This window comes from Notolabrus celidotus, chromosome 15 (genome assembly GCF_009762535.1).
Source record: "Notolabrus celidotus isolate fNotCel1 chromosome 15, fNotCel1.pri, whole genome shotgun sequence".
NCBI lineage: Eukaryota > Metazoa > Chordata > Actinopteri > Labriformes > Labridae > Notolabrus > Notolabrus celidotus.
This window is the reverse complement of record NC_048286.1, coordinates 19,292,152-19,307,618: the sequence shown is the minus strand read 5'-3', so window position 1 is coordinate 19,307,618 and position 15,467 is coordinate 19,292,152. Positions and strand designations below refer to the sequence as shown.

Here is a 15,467-nt window from a genome sequence, read left to right as displayed (position 1 = left end):
TCCCTGCAGCCAGATCTGGTTAAGCTGTGCTGTTGAGCAGGACGTGTGGGAGTGGCTAATAGAGAGAGAGAGAGAGAGAGAGAGAGAGTGAGTAATCTAGGTGGGAAAGAGTGTCTAAGTGGAATATGAACTGATGCTGCTGATGTGAGACAACAGCCTCAGTGATGGAAGATGACTCTGCTTCATGACAGGGTGACGCACTCGACAGTCACACTTTGTTCTCCATCTTTTCCGGATAATTGCACACCTTGTTTATGGAGGCATACTCGCACAGAAGCAAACAAAACTTGATTTGAGTGTTGAGTGTAATGCTCCTAATCTGGCCGTGAAGCAGAGCGGCTCTGTCACCATGGTAACCTATCATCCGGTATCCATCCTGCTGGCTCGCCACACATCAGACTTTATGAGCACAACACATGAACAAAAGAGAGATGAAAAAACAGATTGGATAAAGTACTAAGAGATGAATAAAAAGAGGGTAAAAGAGGATAAAAGAAGAGGAAAAATAACACAAAAAAGGATGAAAAACAAAGACGACTCTGGGGCATATTGCTCATAATCTTTTTTGCTACAGAGTGCATTTCTGATACCCATTTTTATATCTTTATGTGGGCGGCTCAGACACTGCTTCTAGATTTTGCTGCAGGTCCACATCCGATTTTGAGCGGCACTTTGACACCGAGTGGGAGTGGGAGTACCTGTGGAGGCGGCGGATGAGGAAGCCATGCCGATCACCTGGCCCGGCTTGTCGACGATGATGTAAGGGTTGTTAAGGACTGACGAAGAGCTCTGCTTGCTGTGGACCGGGGTGGAGGTGGTGGGTGTGCGGGGCAACGGGGAGTGGCTTGGAGTGGAGATGGGAGACCCTGTGGGGGAGATTGCAATGACTTTAAGTTAAAGAATTCTCTTTTAGGGATGTGATTGGCAAAGCACAGACATTTGAAGTTCACAAATCATGGACTCCACTCTGAGCTCATTATGTTTAATAAATGTCAATAAATAATTGGTTTTGGTTGAGCGGGCTTCCTCCAGCATGGAGATTATAACAAGTGGGATCTGAGGGCCCACTGCCAGGGAAATTTTGAACATAGAAACTTAATCTCCTGGATTTTGTTATATTATTCTGCACCAGTTTATGTCTCTTCTGTCATTTTTTGATGTTCACTTTCACTTTTTTCCTTTTTGTGTATTTTGTGTTTACATGTAACCCCTGTTCTTTGTGAACTACATCGAGAATTGAATTAATATCAACTTATCAATGAACCGTTAGCCTTTTTTAAACATCATTTTTAGCATGGTTGGATTTGTAGAGCTTATGTGTAGCTTTAAAAAACACAATGTGTAGCCTAGTTTTGAATCAAATAACTACAATTTGATATAGATATGTTTTTGTTTTGTTAAATTAAACTGTATGACAGCAAAATTAAGAGTAATAAGAAATCTTCAGAGTGCCAGACATAGCGTGTTTGGTTACTATTGTAACCCAATGCCACTGGCCTATGTGCAAAGAGAAGAGAGAGAGGCTCTGCTGCTGCTAACTGTGTATGCTCCTATCATTACGTACCAGAAGAAATAATAACATCATGATTATAAAGAAATCTATCACGGTTTTAAATTAGGAAATAATGACCAAAGTGAGGACGCTGGTGACGTCACCGCCGATGGATATCTTTTTAAGTGAAACATGCCGAAACACAGTGATTATCAAGATGTCCTAACACTGTTACTGTTGAAACACATCTGAGTTGTTTTCTGTCAGCTGAAGGATGCGTGTTAAGTCATTTTAAAGTATGTTTGTGGCACAGCAGATGAACACAATCAGTTAATAAGACACCACTTTCTTTTCTAAATGAGTGGGTCAAAGTGGAACTGAAAACCAACAAACATCTGCATAATTAGAAGTCTACAGAGCTGATTTTTCTGAATGTAAAATCTGTAATTCCAGAGAAACTAAAAGAATCACATCACTGATCCTTTTAGATGTTAATTCAAAGCAAACATGGAATGGCTTCCTGAGTGTTAGCCTAGCCTTGTGTTTATATTTCTACCGGCACATAAATCTGTAAAAGAGATTTAATTCTGTTTATCTATCAAAACACTCCGGTCCAAGTTTGTTAAGTAACTTAAAGTTCTGATATTTAGATCATATAATCCCACTTTTAATATCACATTTTTAGAGAAGGGGGTTTTAAGAACTATTAATACTTTATAGGGATGTAACGATATATCGCAAGATGGCAAAAAATCGATACAAATAAGGGTGGAATAAAATCGATTCAAAAAATGTTGTATCGGGATATTATTTTTAAACATAGTTGAGGCCGCTATCTGTATTATACCTTGCTTGTTCAACATCATTAAGTCTCTTGCGCTGCTCTCCCGTCACTCGCTGAGTGGAGGTGTTTTAAGTTTAAAGCATGTTTCAGAATCAGCTGACTAAAGGTGTTGCACACAGCGGAGATGCTCAGCTGGGGGCTGCAGCTTAGTGACAGGTCTCCACGAGTGCTTTTTTTCTCTACTGCTGGACTGATTCTGACCCGGTTTCGCTCCCGGCTGACACATGACCGCGTTCACATGCTTAATTTTCTCAATAAAAACGAGAAAACAGAAAACTGGACACTGTGAGTCTGAAATATGAATCTGTTGAGTTGTCTTGTTGCAGTAAATCCACATGTTGTAGTCTGAGTCTTAAACCATGCGTCCATGGAGATTATTTATAAGCCTGCTCCTCACGTTGATATTCAGCGTGTTTAACATTTTGAACACCTCAATATGATCTGTAGCTGTTTAGTACCGTCAGTTATATACATTTAATGATAAACATTAATTGATCGTTAACATTTCCAAAGATCGATCACGGAAAATACTTGAAATTTACATTCCTAATTTAAAGAGATTTACCTTATTTGTTTTAATATTTAGTACTTTCACTTGGGAATTGTTCACTTTCCATTTCTCTATAATTGTTCTGAAATTTTCCAACAGGGTATTTTTGTATGGTGGTTTTAGTTTTGTTGCAAGTTACTGAAAAAAAGTGTGCAGAGGGTTTATTTGAGTTAAAACACACCTTAAAAATGAAAAAGGATTACTTTGTTTACAAAGAAATATAAGAGAAAAAATATATATTGCAACTTTCCATATCTGAGAATTGAAATAAAATAAAAAATTATTAAAATTTTGAGTTCAATCCAGTTTTCTTGAAAATCGTTAGAGAATCCAGAGTGGATCGCATCGTGAACCAAAAACCGGGATTTGAATAGAATCGTGGGTCGAGTGTATCCTTGCATCTCTAATACTTTAGAATCACTTTGAAATCATCATTGAATGGGGACACCTACCTGAAACTATTTTACAGCTCATGGTGATCGGTTGGAACGATTTCCCAGGAGACTCTGCGGGGCTGGGTGGTTGTCCTTGAGGGACAATCTTACAGCTGGCTGTAATGGGCTGGAAGGCCGAGTTGCCATGAGAACCCAAAGTGATCCTATCACTGACTTTTGGTCGCGTTGGGGTGCGTTCACTGGCGCTGAGGCCAGAGCTGTGGCCGCCTGCAGACCTTCCTGTCTCTGCTTTGATGAATGCTGAAAGAAAAGAGAAGATTTCATTTGATTACACTCAAAACTGTCTGGAGTCACTGTACACATTCTATGAGTTAAAGATTTAAAAATGCTGAAAAAAGTTCATTTCTGTGCGTACCTTTGTCTACACCAGGATCATGTGGTACGGGAGAACTGGAGTGTTCGTAACTTTGGGGCGCGGAGGTAGCCAACATAGGGCTGGCTGCTCTGCGAGTCACCTTGGAGGAAGAGGGCTGAGGGATGTAGTCGTCCCCAAGAGAGTTCCTATGGAGCTCCACGTCAACAACCTGGGACAAATATAGCTTACTGTTAGAGTGAAAAAAAAATGTCACTGAAGGAAACAGAGCGAGAAGTTATCACTTACGGTTTCTGCCCCAAGCGTCTGCAGCCCTGTGTACGTCCTGTCCAGCTGCAGGTGAAGAGAAGAAAGGTCAAAATAAAGACTCTGAAGTCTTAAGTCGATCAAGTTTAAATTGTGAAGAACAGGTAATGAACTAGATAACCAAACACACCACACATTTTCTTATGCATTAAAGCTGCTGTTGGTAGGAATGGTGTAAAAAGCATTACTTTTTTTCTGCTGGGTTTGGAGTAAAGGTCATAATGCCAATCGGTACTCATCGGGAAGTGGAATAATTTGAGACTGTTGCAAAATCTCTGCATTTTCCAATGCCTATGTATCAACCAATGTTATTATTCCCCTCGTTCCTGTTATGATGGACCAATCATAGCTTATCTCTAATCCTCTGTCCTGATTGGTTAAGGGGAGGACCCCACTACGTCCTCCGATTGGTTATGAGTCCGGGACTATCATGACTGCACACGCAGATCTGTGGAAATCTGTTTGGGAGGGATAGTGTTGACATTGGAAGTCCCTCTCTCTGAAGAGATTTTCACTCTGCGACTACCAACAGCAGCTTTAATGTTACAAATAAGTCTTGTCTGGTCCTTAAACTAACTTTACAGATCTCATGCAGAAGTTATGCTTGCAGTGCAGCAAAGTTACATCAGAAGTTGGAGGTATAGGCTGTGCTTAAGTGTCTGTACACATAGCTGTAATCCATCTGTAAAATCAGCTGAGGCAGAGGAAGTGAACCAGAAACAAGACCAGTTACTTTGCTATCTTAACCCTCCTGTTATGTTGCGGGTCAAATTGACCCCATTTAAAGTCTATTTTAGGCAATATATGTCTTACAAACCAGCTAAATGCAACATAAAAATCTGGGCAGCATGTGACAGAAGAGGTGTTGTGTTAATTTATCAACATCACTTCATAAAAATCAAAATTTAAAATAAAATAAAACAAAATATATGTTATGTAAAACTATTTTATTTATATTTAGGGCTTTCCAATGTACATTAAAACAAGTTTTAACATCAATTTTCATTAAAAACGAGTGAGTTATCCTCATTGAACCATGATCTGTGAGAATTAAAGAACACCAATGGACTAAATCTTGATTTAAACGGTTAGTAATGGAGTTAATAATTAGATTTTAAAAAAAATGAGTATTGGGATATTTTGGGGTTCTGATACTTTTGGATAATTGAATATGCCGCAGGTCAAATTGACCCAGGAACATTATTGCTGTTCCAGAGAAACGAACATAACAGGAGGGTTAAAACTAACTATAGGATGATAATGAAGGAGATCCTCAAGAACTTCTTCCTATTCTAAGAACCATGCCTTAATTAAAAACTGTTTCCTCCTTCTACTTGAAACAGCTGGTGAGTCATTTAGGTGACGTGTTTGACATGCAGGTCAGAGCCTCCTTAGCATAGGCATTATCATAATCAATTAAGCTCATGGATGAATGATGATGATTTTTTGACAGGTCAAAACCCTCTAAAGCAAGCATCAAAACATTGAGAAACAGGAGTTCATCATCGCGTTGTGTTGAAATGTACACACATCTGGGTCTCAATAAGAGGCTTGCTTAAAACTGTGTGTGGAGGTCAACGAGGAAAACAAGCTGAGTGATGATGCAGCCTGTAATCTGGTCTGACCTTTAGCTGGTGGATGATGTCAATACGTTTGTTGCGAAGGTCATTGAAGTGGATCTGGATCCTCACGGGAAACTCGCCCCAGCCGCGTCTCGTTAAATGAAAGGGTGGCTCGCTGAAAAAAACAACGCACACACATTCAAAACTCCTGATGCAACTATCTAGTTACAAATCTGAGGGAAGAAAAAAATCTATAAAAAATGCATCACCACGAATTAGGAAAAGGAGAAAAGAACTAAGCTCCCACCCTGGTTTCAGACTCAGACTTAGTTAATGATCTGTGAAAATCAATGACTGGAAGGGCTCTCATCTTCTCCCCCTTTGAAGCTTGAGGTTTTCAGGCTCACGGACCAGAAACTGATCCGACAGCCTGTGCTTACAAAGCCGTGTGTATGTGCATGCAGATGATATGTCTGTTCAAATACACCAGATGACTGAAGCAGTGTTTGTTCTTTCTTTCCCTCATTCATCCCCTCATCTACATTCAGACCATGGCGAGTGTCAGCATAGACTATCGGGCCTGCGTGGGGTTCACTGGGAAACGAAGACTCAGTCAGAGGGAGCTTATGAGTTGCTGCGACGCACCGACGTGATTGCTTTGTCAGCTGAAACAGCCAGGAGGCTACGGCTCAGGAGAAGGATTGCTGACTGAAGACAGAGATCATTTATTCAGAAGCCACGGGCGGGCAAACTTAAATCCTTTGCGACTTCTGGAGGATAAGAACTCAAATGAGACATCTTAATCACTGAACTGGAGGCTGTGTGACACCTCTCTACACACCTCAACACTTTAGGCTGGAACAAACACTTCACACGCATGTTTTCTACATTTCAGCACTGTGTGTGATTTAGGTGTGCCCACTATTAGTCACACTGATGTTGACTTCTTGTCTGACTCACTTTACGTCACGTCACAGACCCCACCTGATTATGCTTGTTTACAATCTACTTTATGATTAGTATTTACTTGCACCAATAATAACCTCCAGCAAAGATTTAGCTGACATTAGTCACCTAGAGAAAAAGATTGTTTTCTACATTCAGCTGTAATGTATGCTTACACAGGCTGGATCATACATCCACAAGGGGGCACTGCTTGTGTAAGGATTTTCATAATGCTCTGTTTACTGCTGAGTGTGTTACGCAGACTGTTTTTGCTCTTAGAGGCAGATCTGAAGGTGTCCTAAATAAAATGCCAGTTGATCATGCAGACAGTCTCTTTCGCACCCCGGTGTTCTCATCCAAAATAGTTTCCTCACTCATTGTAACGAGGTATGCATGGAAAGAGGTGGGGCAAACTACTGACAATAATAATAATAAGACGAGTCTGGAGGTCAACATTGTGTCTATGAGCAACACATTACTGGAACAAGTTCATCCTTGCATCTCTCACTTCTAATTTTGCCCAAGGGAAAAGCTTATTTTTATAATGAGAGAGAGGGCCTGCCTTTATCAGAAAGCATGTCAATGAGGAGGAGTTTAGAAAAACAGCCTGAAACCAACCTGACTTCCACTAGGTCGTTGGGTTTGTAGCTCGGATGCAAGAAGAACCAGACTTTCTTTACAAAATGGTCAATGCTGGGTTCTCTTCTGGAACCCCTGACATACACCATCCACTTGTGGGTAGACTGGTCGTTTTCTTCTCGCTTATCCGGGGGAATGTACCTGAGGTTGAGAAGACAAAGTTGAAAAAACAAGCACAGCAATGTAAGGATCATTAAACCAGAGGGGTAATGTATAAGGGAATGTGTAAGGATAGGGGGGTTAAAGACAGAGGTCTTTGAGTTTATAAGAGAAGTAAAATAAGGACATGAATGAGAAGCTGCAGGGCAGGTATGACTGTAAGGGAACATGTGTTCTTTCTTGGTATTCAGCTGATACCTAGTTGAAAAGAAACAAGGTCAGAACAGAGGTTCAGAGAGAAAAAAATGCAAATTAGAAGAGATTAAGGATAAGCTAAGCATGAGCATTTAGCTCAAACACTCCTGTACAAAGAACCTGTCAGAAAATGAAATGCTTTTATGATTTTCCTGACAGTCAATTTAAGGTCATCTAACCTCATCTATATTTTATTACCTGTTCAGAACTGTTGTGTTAGGTTAAAGCCTTCTTATTACGTACAACTACGCACTGTACACGTGTGATATAATCCCAGTTAACCCTTGACTCAATCGATCTTCCTACATGTGGCATGGGCTTCAATGAACTGCCACTTATCAGGATCATCTCAGGCCAAGGGGAAAATAAAGTTTAAAGATGGTATTTTTTTGATTGCCTCAAGACTGGGCTTGTAGCGAAAGTGAATTACAGCTGGGCTTCTCGGTGCGCAGTAACGCAAAATTCAAATGAGAGGTTGAGGTTGTAAAACAAAAAAACACAAGTGGAAAATTTCAGAGAAAAACCTGTTTAAGAGGGGCTGCAACTTGGAACAGAAAAAAATCTGGGGCACAGTTCATCTAATGTAATGTGTTTGAACTTTCACATATAAAAAAACCTTCATCATAAAAAACAGTTCTTGTACGCTTAATAAATTCCATTAAAGGTATTTGAGTTTAGGATGCTAAATGTGCCATGCCTGTATTTAAGATGACAACATCTTATGGCTCATAGCGTCTTCATCGTTGTTACCTATTGTTTAACTCTTCAAACAACTATTCTGCTGCATCATCACGTTTGTAAAAACAAAAGAAGAGTTAAACTTGGACATATTTGGTGACTAACACTGATAAGATTTAAAGAGATTTATGACACAACCAAACATATAGATTGTCTGTTTGTGATCTGAAACCATTTCAACTGTTCACATGAAAATAGTTTAAAAAAAATTAAGGAATAAAACAGAAAAGTTTGATGTAAATTTTAAGCATTTAAACAAACTTGTGAATTTTAAGAGGGTTCCAACCTGTTAAATAGAAATATCTGATCTTATAAAACACACACACAAATATATATATATATATATATATATATATATAGATAGATAGATAGATAGATAGATAGATAGATAGATAGATAGATAGATAGATAGATAGATAGATAGATAGATAGATAGATACACAGTTGTGCTCATAAGTTTACATACCCTGGTAGAATTTTTTATTTTTTTGGCCATTTTTCAGAGAATATGAATGATAATAGAAAAACTTTTTTTCACTCATGGTTAGTGGTTGGGTGAAGCAAAAATTTTTATCAAACAACTGTGTTTACTCTTTTTATATCATAAAGACAACAGAAACTACCCAAGAAACCATACATTCTGCCAGGGTATGTAAACTTATGAGCACAACTATATATATATATATCTCAAAGAGAAAAGTAAATCTTCTTTTTAGGTTTGGTTACATACTTGGACACATTTCCCACTACAATTGTCTTCTTTGCATAGAGTCTAGAAGCCTCATTTCCAGTAGTGTGGTAGGTCACCCTCTGCTCCGCTCCGATGGATGATGGCACACCAAATGTGTCCTACAACAAAAAACGAAGAATAACAAGACTGATGAAAGACGAAAAAGAAGCAAGCTAATTTTAATACATGCTTTGGTTCAATAGAAAATTGAACGGCCCTGTGATCTTAGTTGGTTTTGCTCACCTTGCCTATATTGCGTCCAGGTCTGCGCTCCTGCCTGCTGCCGTCCTCTCTCCATCCTCCCTCTCCATCCTTCTCAGCTCCCTCTCCTTGTTGTGAGAGGGACTCCGACTCAGAGTGGGCCAGAGACGGAGTTTCTGAGCCCTGATTGAGAGGCGAGGAGGAACGGGATGGGGATTCAAGGAACCGGCGGATGGCTGGATGGTTCAGCACAGCAGGGTCACTCTTAGTGGAATGCTGAGGTAAAATACACATATAAAAAAATGGTAGTTACTTTACTTTGTTTTTTTTCTTGACAGGTGAGAATTGTATTTCTGTAACATGCTCGGGTTTACCTCTGGGATCTTGGTGATGCCAGCATTGGCATAGTAATTGGCCACTATGCATGCCCTTAGCTTATCCATCATCCTCCTGGCTTCATTGAGTCGCTGTAAACAATAGTGATCAAAAGAAATGACTGCTTTGTCTCTAAACCCACAAAAACACTTCAGAATGACATCCTGGTTGAGCGCAATTTCCCATCACTGATAACAAACAAGTGGCATGCAGTGGTGGACAGTAACAAAGTAAATTTACTTGAGTACTGTACTTAATTACATTTTTTGAGTATCTGTACTTTACTTGAGTATTATTTTCTGGGGAAACTTATTACTTTTACTCCACTACATTCAGAAGACAATTATTGTACTTTTGACTCCACTACATTTCTATCAGTGCTCAAGTTACTCACTACTTCTGCTTTAAAGTCAGCTAATGAATTTCCTTCTCTTTTCTGAAATCTGATCACTAAGACAGTAAAATGTGTTTGTAGAGGTGGTAATGATGGCTACAGTTCTCCACCTGAGCACCAATGTCCATATCTTCAGCCCGTGTTGGAGGTTTTAGAAATGAAGAATGATACGTATCGTTTGAAATGTTCTCCCTGTTCCCCACTCTGCCCAAACATACAGAAATTCACAGTCCAAACCTGAGAAAGCGTGTTGAGCTACGTAACGTAAGTATTTTAAAAGCAAGTACTGATCGCACTGTTCTTCATACTGTGTATGTTTGTTTTTAAATAACCTGGTGCATTTTTTTTTTATCATGCAATAACTTACCTTATCTATTTATCAGATAGAAGTGTACATAGTGTGTATACATCTGTAATAGTTGCCATATTTTATTTCATTTTACTTTATTCTATTTTATTTTATTCTATTTTACCTTTGTCATTGCTATTATTATTATTATAATATTTTTTTTAACTATGTTAGTACATTGTTGTATTCCCCTGTCCCGTGTTGTAAGCTGCTGTAACAAAACAATTTCCCCCAATGGGTGACCAATAAAGTATATCTTATCTTATCCAGTACTTTAACTCAAGTAATAATTTGACAGAGTAACTTTCACTTGTATTGGAGTAATATTTGACCTGGAGGATCTATATTTTGACTTAAGTAATGAAGCTGTGTACTTTGTCCACCACTGGTAACATGTAATGTATTGAGGAAAAACAACACCTTCAGTATCCTTTACATACCTGACTGATCACATCTATTTCATGCTCCTTGTTCTTCATCTCCAAAGCAAACTGCTCTCTGATGATGGTGTCAATCTTCTGTACTGTTGCTTCACGTGCTAACAAAGCAACAGGATAATATATTGAAAACTGGAATCAGCAAAGTAAAAATAGTTGTAATCTGTCACACCAGAAAAAGCAGGTTTACAATATAAACTTACCATTATGTTCAGCGGCTTTGTTTCTTTTGCTGTTTTGGATCAGTAAAATGTCCTCGTAGTCGGGGTCACTGCCCTCTATTTTCCTCTTTATTCCTGACATGTCTGCCTGTAAAAAAATCATCATTGAAACAGAATGAAAACATCAAACAGATGACATTACCGAGCAGGTGGTGATAATCATTGAATTAGCCTGCTAGGTGAGCTAGCTAAAGCCTAGCTAGTGATAGTGAGCTCACATGCTAATGTCTACATCTAACATTACCGTGTAACACAGCTCTCCCCTTGTTTTCCTTTTGTCCACCTATATTAAGTTTGTTTTAGATATATTAAACCTTAGCCTGAGGACTGTGTCTCACAGACTACGTGTTAATATAATTCAGTGCTCGTTGTTCGTGCAGTAGCACTTAGCAGCCTTTTTCCATGTTTGCTAGTTTAGCTAACATTAGCACACATTTACAGAAATAGGTTCATTCTGTATGAAATGAAAACTTACTGAGGTGGCCTGTGCTGCAGCGACACGTTTCTCTGTGTGCCGTGTGTTTTACAACATATCCTGTGCGTTATTCCGAATTTATCTCACACACTTTGCTAAATCTCGATATGGGCAAGAAGGCGACATAGAGGATGGTTCGGCCTGCACATCAACACAGCAGCCACCAGGCACCACTGTTCTACAAAACACATGAGTGCTTTCTGACTTTCTATTAATCTCTCAAACTCAACTTTATTTATATACACTGCAAAAACTCAAAATCTTACCAAGTGAAATTGTCTAATTTCTAGTCAAAATGTCTTATCCCACTTCATTTAAGATGCATTTATTTAACAAGTAACAAATAATGCATAATATACTGTATTATAATTATCTTGCCATATTATATTATGTTATATTACATTATTATTCTAACTACAACTCATGGTCATATTGCATTCCCGTATTATTTTTTATTTATTGCTTAATCTGTCATTACCAACCATAATAACACCATGTCAACCTGTCACTACTGACATTTTTTGATACTGCCTGTAATAACTTATATTTAATTTAAATCCCATTGTAACATTGTACATATCTAAATTGTATTCTAGCTTTATTTATCTATTTTTATTTTTACTTATTTTATTTTATTTTATTTTTACTTATTGAAACTTCTTCTTAATTGTACTTATGTCTGGGTTGCTGTAACAACTGAATTTCCCCCCAGGGAGATCAATAAAGTAAGATAAGATAAGATATTACTTTATTGATCCCCCGGGGGGGAAATTCAGTTGTTACAGCAACCAAGACATAAGTACAATCAAGAAAGAAGTTTCAATAAGTACAAAAAAAGTACAATAAGTACAAAATAAAAATAAAAAATAAAACAAAATAACATAAAATAAATAAATAAAAATAAAATAAAAATAAGTAAAATAAAATAGATAAATAAAGCTAGAATACAATTTAGATATATACAATGTTACAAATGGAATTTAAATTAAATAGCAGTAATTACAGGCAGCATTAAAAAAAAAAAAAAAAATGTTTCAGTAGTGACAGGTTGACATGGTGTGATTATGGTTGGTAATGACAAATTAAGCAATAAATAGAAGAATATTTGTATGTAATATGACCATGGGTTGTACTTAGAATAGTAATGTAATTTAACAAAATATAATATAGCAAGATAATTATATAATACAGTATATTATACATTATAATGCCAGCAGCAGTCAAGAGAGAGTTCAGGATGGGATGATGGAGTGTGACAGACAGAGCAGGGATGTTATGGATCTGTTCATGGGGGGGGGGGGGGGGGGGGGGGGGTGTCATTGGTCAGCATGGTGCAGTCTGTGGCCTCCATTACTGTTCAACAGTCTGATGGCAGTGGGCACAAAGGAGCGCCTGAAGCGTTCAGTCTTGCACCGTGGTGGAATGATGCGCTGACTGAACGAGCTCCCCATCAGCCACAGCTCATCATGGAGAGGGTGAGAGGGGTTGTCCAGGATGGCTCGCAGTTTGTCCATCAACCTCCTCTCAGCCACTGACTCCAGACTGTCCAGTTCTAGGCCAAGTAATATCTTATCTTATCTTATCTTATCTTAAGTAACATTTGAGCAAGATAGAGGGACTTGTTATAAGATAAGATAAAAATAAGATAAGATAAGATAAGGTATACTTTATTTGTCCCCCATTGGGGGAAATTCTTTTGTTACTGCAGCTTACAACACGGGACAGGGGAATACAACAATGTACTAAAAATATGTTGAAAAATATAATAACAATAATAATAGCAATGATAAAGGTAAAATAGAATAGAATAAAATAAGACAATGCATCTGAAATATCTTATTAATCAAAATCAGAATCAGAATCAGCTTTATTGTCCAGGTATGCTTGAACACACAATATTTTTTTTTTGTTTGGTAAACTGTGCTCTCTTTGTACAAAGGCATAAAAATAAAGATATAGATGCAATAATAATAATAACATCAACTATAAAAACAAAATAATAAGAAATAGGCATGACTAATATGTACAGGCTAAAAATAATATATGATAATAGTGCAGTGGTGAGTAGTGCAAAGATGCTGACGTGAACGTGAGCTAGTTTTTACATTAAAAAGTATATGTAGGTGATAGTTAAATAATACAATAAATAAAAATAAGTGAATTCTGCTCAACTCAAGTCTGCTAAGTCAAACAATCTTGAAATGATCTTGTTTTGAGTTGTCATTTAGAAGAAACAAGGTTTATTTTACATTTCATACATTTTTTCAAGCCGAGATTTAATTTGTAGAAGACGGATAATCTTGATTTAAAGGTGACATATCATGCAAAATTGACTTTTTAATGGTTCTTTACCTGAAATATGTGTCCCTGGCATGTCTACAAACCCCCCAAGAATGAAAAAAATCCATTCTGCCCCTGTTTTGATTTCTACACCTTTCTGTAAATGTGTGTGAAACGAGCCGTTTCAGACTTCCGTGTTTTTGTTACGTAACAACAATATCCGGTCTGTCACGGAGTCAGAGCTCGGAGCTTGTTCAGCCCATAGACTGTATAAAATAATACTGAATCCCTCCCCCGTTTTTCATTACCTGCACAAATATGTGCCAACAAGGAGCTTAGGAGGGAGGCATGCTAGTTGTAGGCTTTCTTAATAAACGCAAAGGTCGGTTTTACTCCCCACGTCTGCAGATTTGAAGATCTAGTGGATGATTTTTATTTGTCATGGATAAGTGCTAGCGCTAATTAGCATAGCCACATAGCTATATGTTCATAGCTGTAGCTGTAGCTGTAGCTGTGTACCAAGACACACGTCGACATACTGACAAATAAAACAACAAGAAACAGAATCTGTGACCAATCCTTCATAAAAGGTCCCGCTGCCTTTCTGGCAGAGGTCGGGTTTACTCCCCACGTCTGCAGATTTGAAGATCTAGTGGATGATTTATCATGGATAAGTGCTAGCGCTAGTTAGCATAGCCACATAGCTACATGCTCGTAGCTGTGTACCAAGACACACGTCTACATACTGATAAATAAAACAACAAGAAACACTAAATCTATGACCAATCCTTCAGAAAGGTCCTGCTACAGGCGCCTCTCCGTCAGGATCAGATTCAGAGGGTTGAAGTAACGCGATCTCTGAGCAGCCGTGTATATTCAGCCAACATGTAAACATTAGATCAACGTGCTGGAGAGCCGAGGCACATCCACTTCCGGAGGGGGCGTGGTCAGAGGGAAAACAGAGTGTTCTGATGAGGAATGAAGAAAAGGACTTTTCAGGCATGCCAAAATCTGATTTCAAAGTGTTTTTTTGAGCATAAACTTTAAATACATGTTTTTGGGACCTCTTAGACCAATATATATTGATGAAAAAAGCATGATATGTCCCCTTTAAGAGAAACACTTTACTTGATGTAAGTAAATGCATTGTATTGGAGAATCTAAACAGCTCCATTGATAGAAGAAAGAAAGAAAGAAAGAAAGAAAGAAAGAAAGAAAGAAAGAAAGAAAGAAAGAAAGAAAAGTTGTTTTTTAAAGGGTGTGTTACAGTTTTCCGGCACTGTTTCTTCTTAATCAGATCAAAATATACATCCTCAAACTACATGCACACAATGAAACACCTTTTTTTGAGCATAGCTGGCTTATCCTAAAAAACAATGACTGAATATTAGTATATCCAGCTAACTATGAAAAGACATTATATCTCAAGACTTTCAAATTAAACTTTGTAATCTTATTTCAAGCACAAGATGGTCTTAAACCTAGAGAAGTGCCGCTATAATACAACTCAAATTGAGGTGAATATATCTCAAATGAAGAAGTTGACATGAAATGTATTAGTGCAAAAATCTTTTTTTTGAGTGAAAAAATTCTAATTGTTAGCATTCCTGGCTTATTCTGAGACACTAAGCTTTAGAATACTGGTAAATATTGCTTAAAATAAGTTTTCCCTGCTAATTTTAAGATCACAGTTTTCTTAATATTATGTCTTACTTTAAGAAATCTTATCAAGCAAATTTTCACTTGTTCTATTGGCAGATTCTTTTGCCTATTTCAAAGTAAAAATACCTTGAAATAAGCTTTTTTT

At 37.8% G+C, this 15,467-nt stretch overlaps 1 protein-coding gene across 1 annotated transcript in view; it reads right to left on the bottom strand.

The window, feature by feature from the left end:
• yeats2 (YEATS domain containing 2) overlaps window positions 1-11,562 on the bottom strand; it is a 32,732-nt gene extending 21,170 nt beyond the window's left edge. The window contains exons 1-12 of the mRNA XM_034702514.1: window positions 11,381-11,562; window positions 10,888-10,993; window positions 10,688-10,785; window positions 9,504-9,596; window positions 9,172-9,405; window positions 8,929-9,047; window positions 7,086-7,247; window positions 5,586-5,697; window positions 3,943-3,987; window positions 3,697-3,865; window positions 3,339-3,581; window positions 699-866 (exon numbers count right to left, since the gene is read on the bottom strand). Of these exons, the coding sequence (XP_034558405.1) occupies window positions 699-866; window positions 3,339-3,581; window positions 3,697-3,865; window positions 3,943-3,987; window positions 5,586-5,697; window positions 7,086-7,247; window positions 8,929-9,047; window positions 9,172-9,405; window positions 9,504-9,596; window positions 10,688-10,785; window positions 10,888-10,987 (1,543 nt within the window). The 5' untranslated portion in view covers window positions 10,988-10,993; window positions 11,381-11,562. The remainder of the gene's footprint in view (window positions 1-698; window positions 867-3,338; window positions 3,582-3,696; window positions 3,866-3,942; window positions 3,988-5,585; window positions 5,698-7,085; window positions 7,248-8,928; window positions 9,048-9,171; window positions 9,406-9,503; window positions 9,597-10,687; window positions 10,786-10,887; window positions 10,994-11,380) is intronic.
• Between the last annotated feature and the right edge of the window lie 3,905 nt (window positions 11,563-15,467).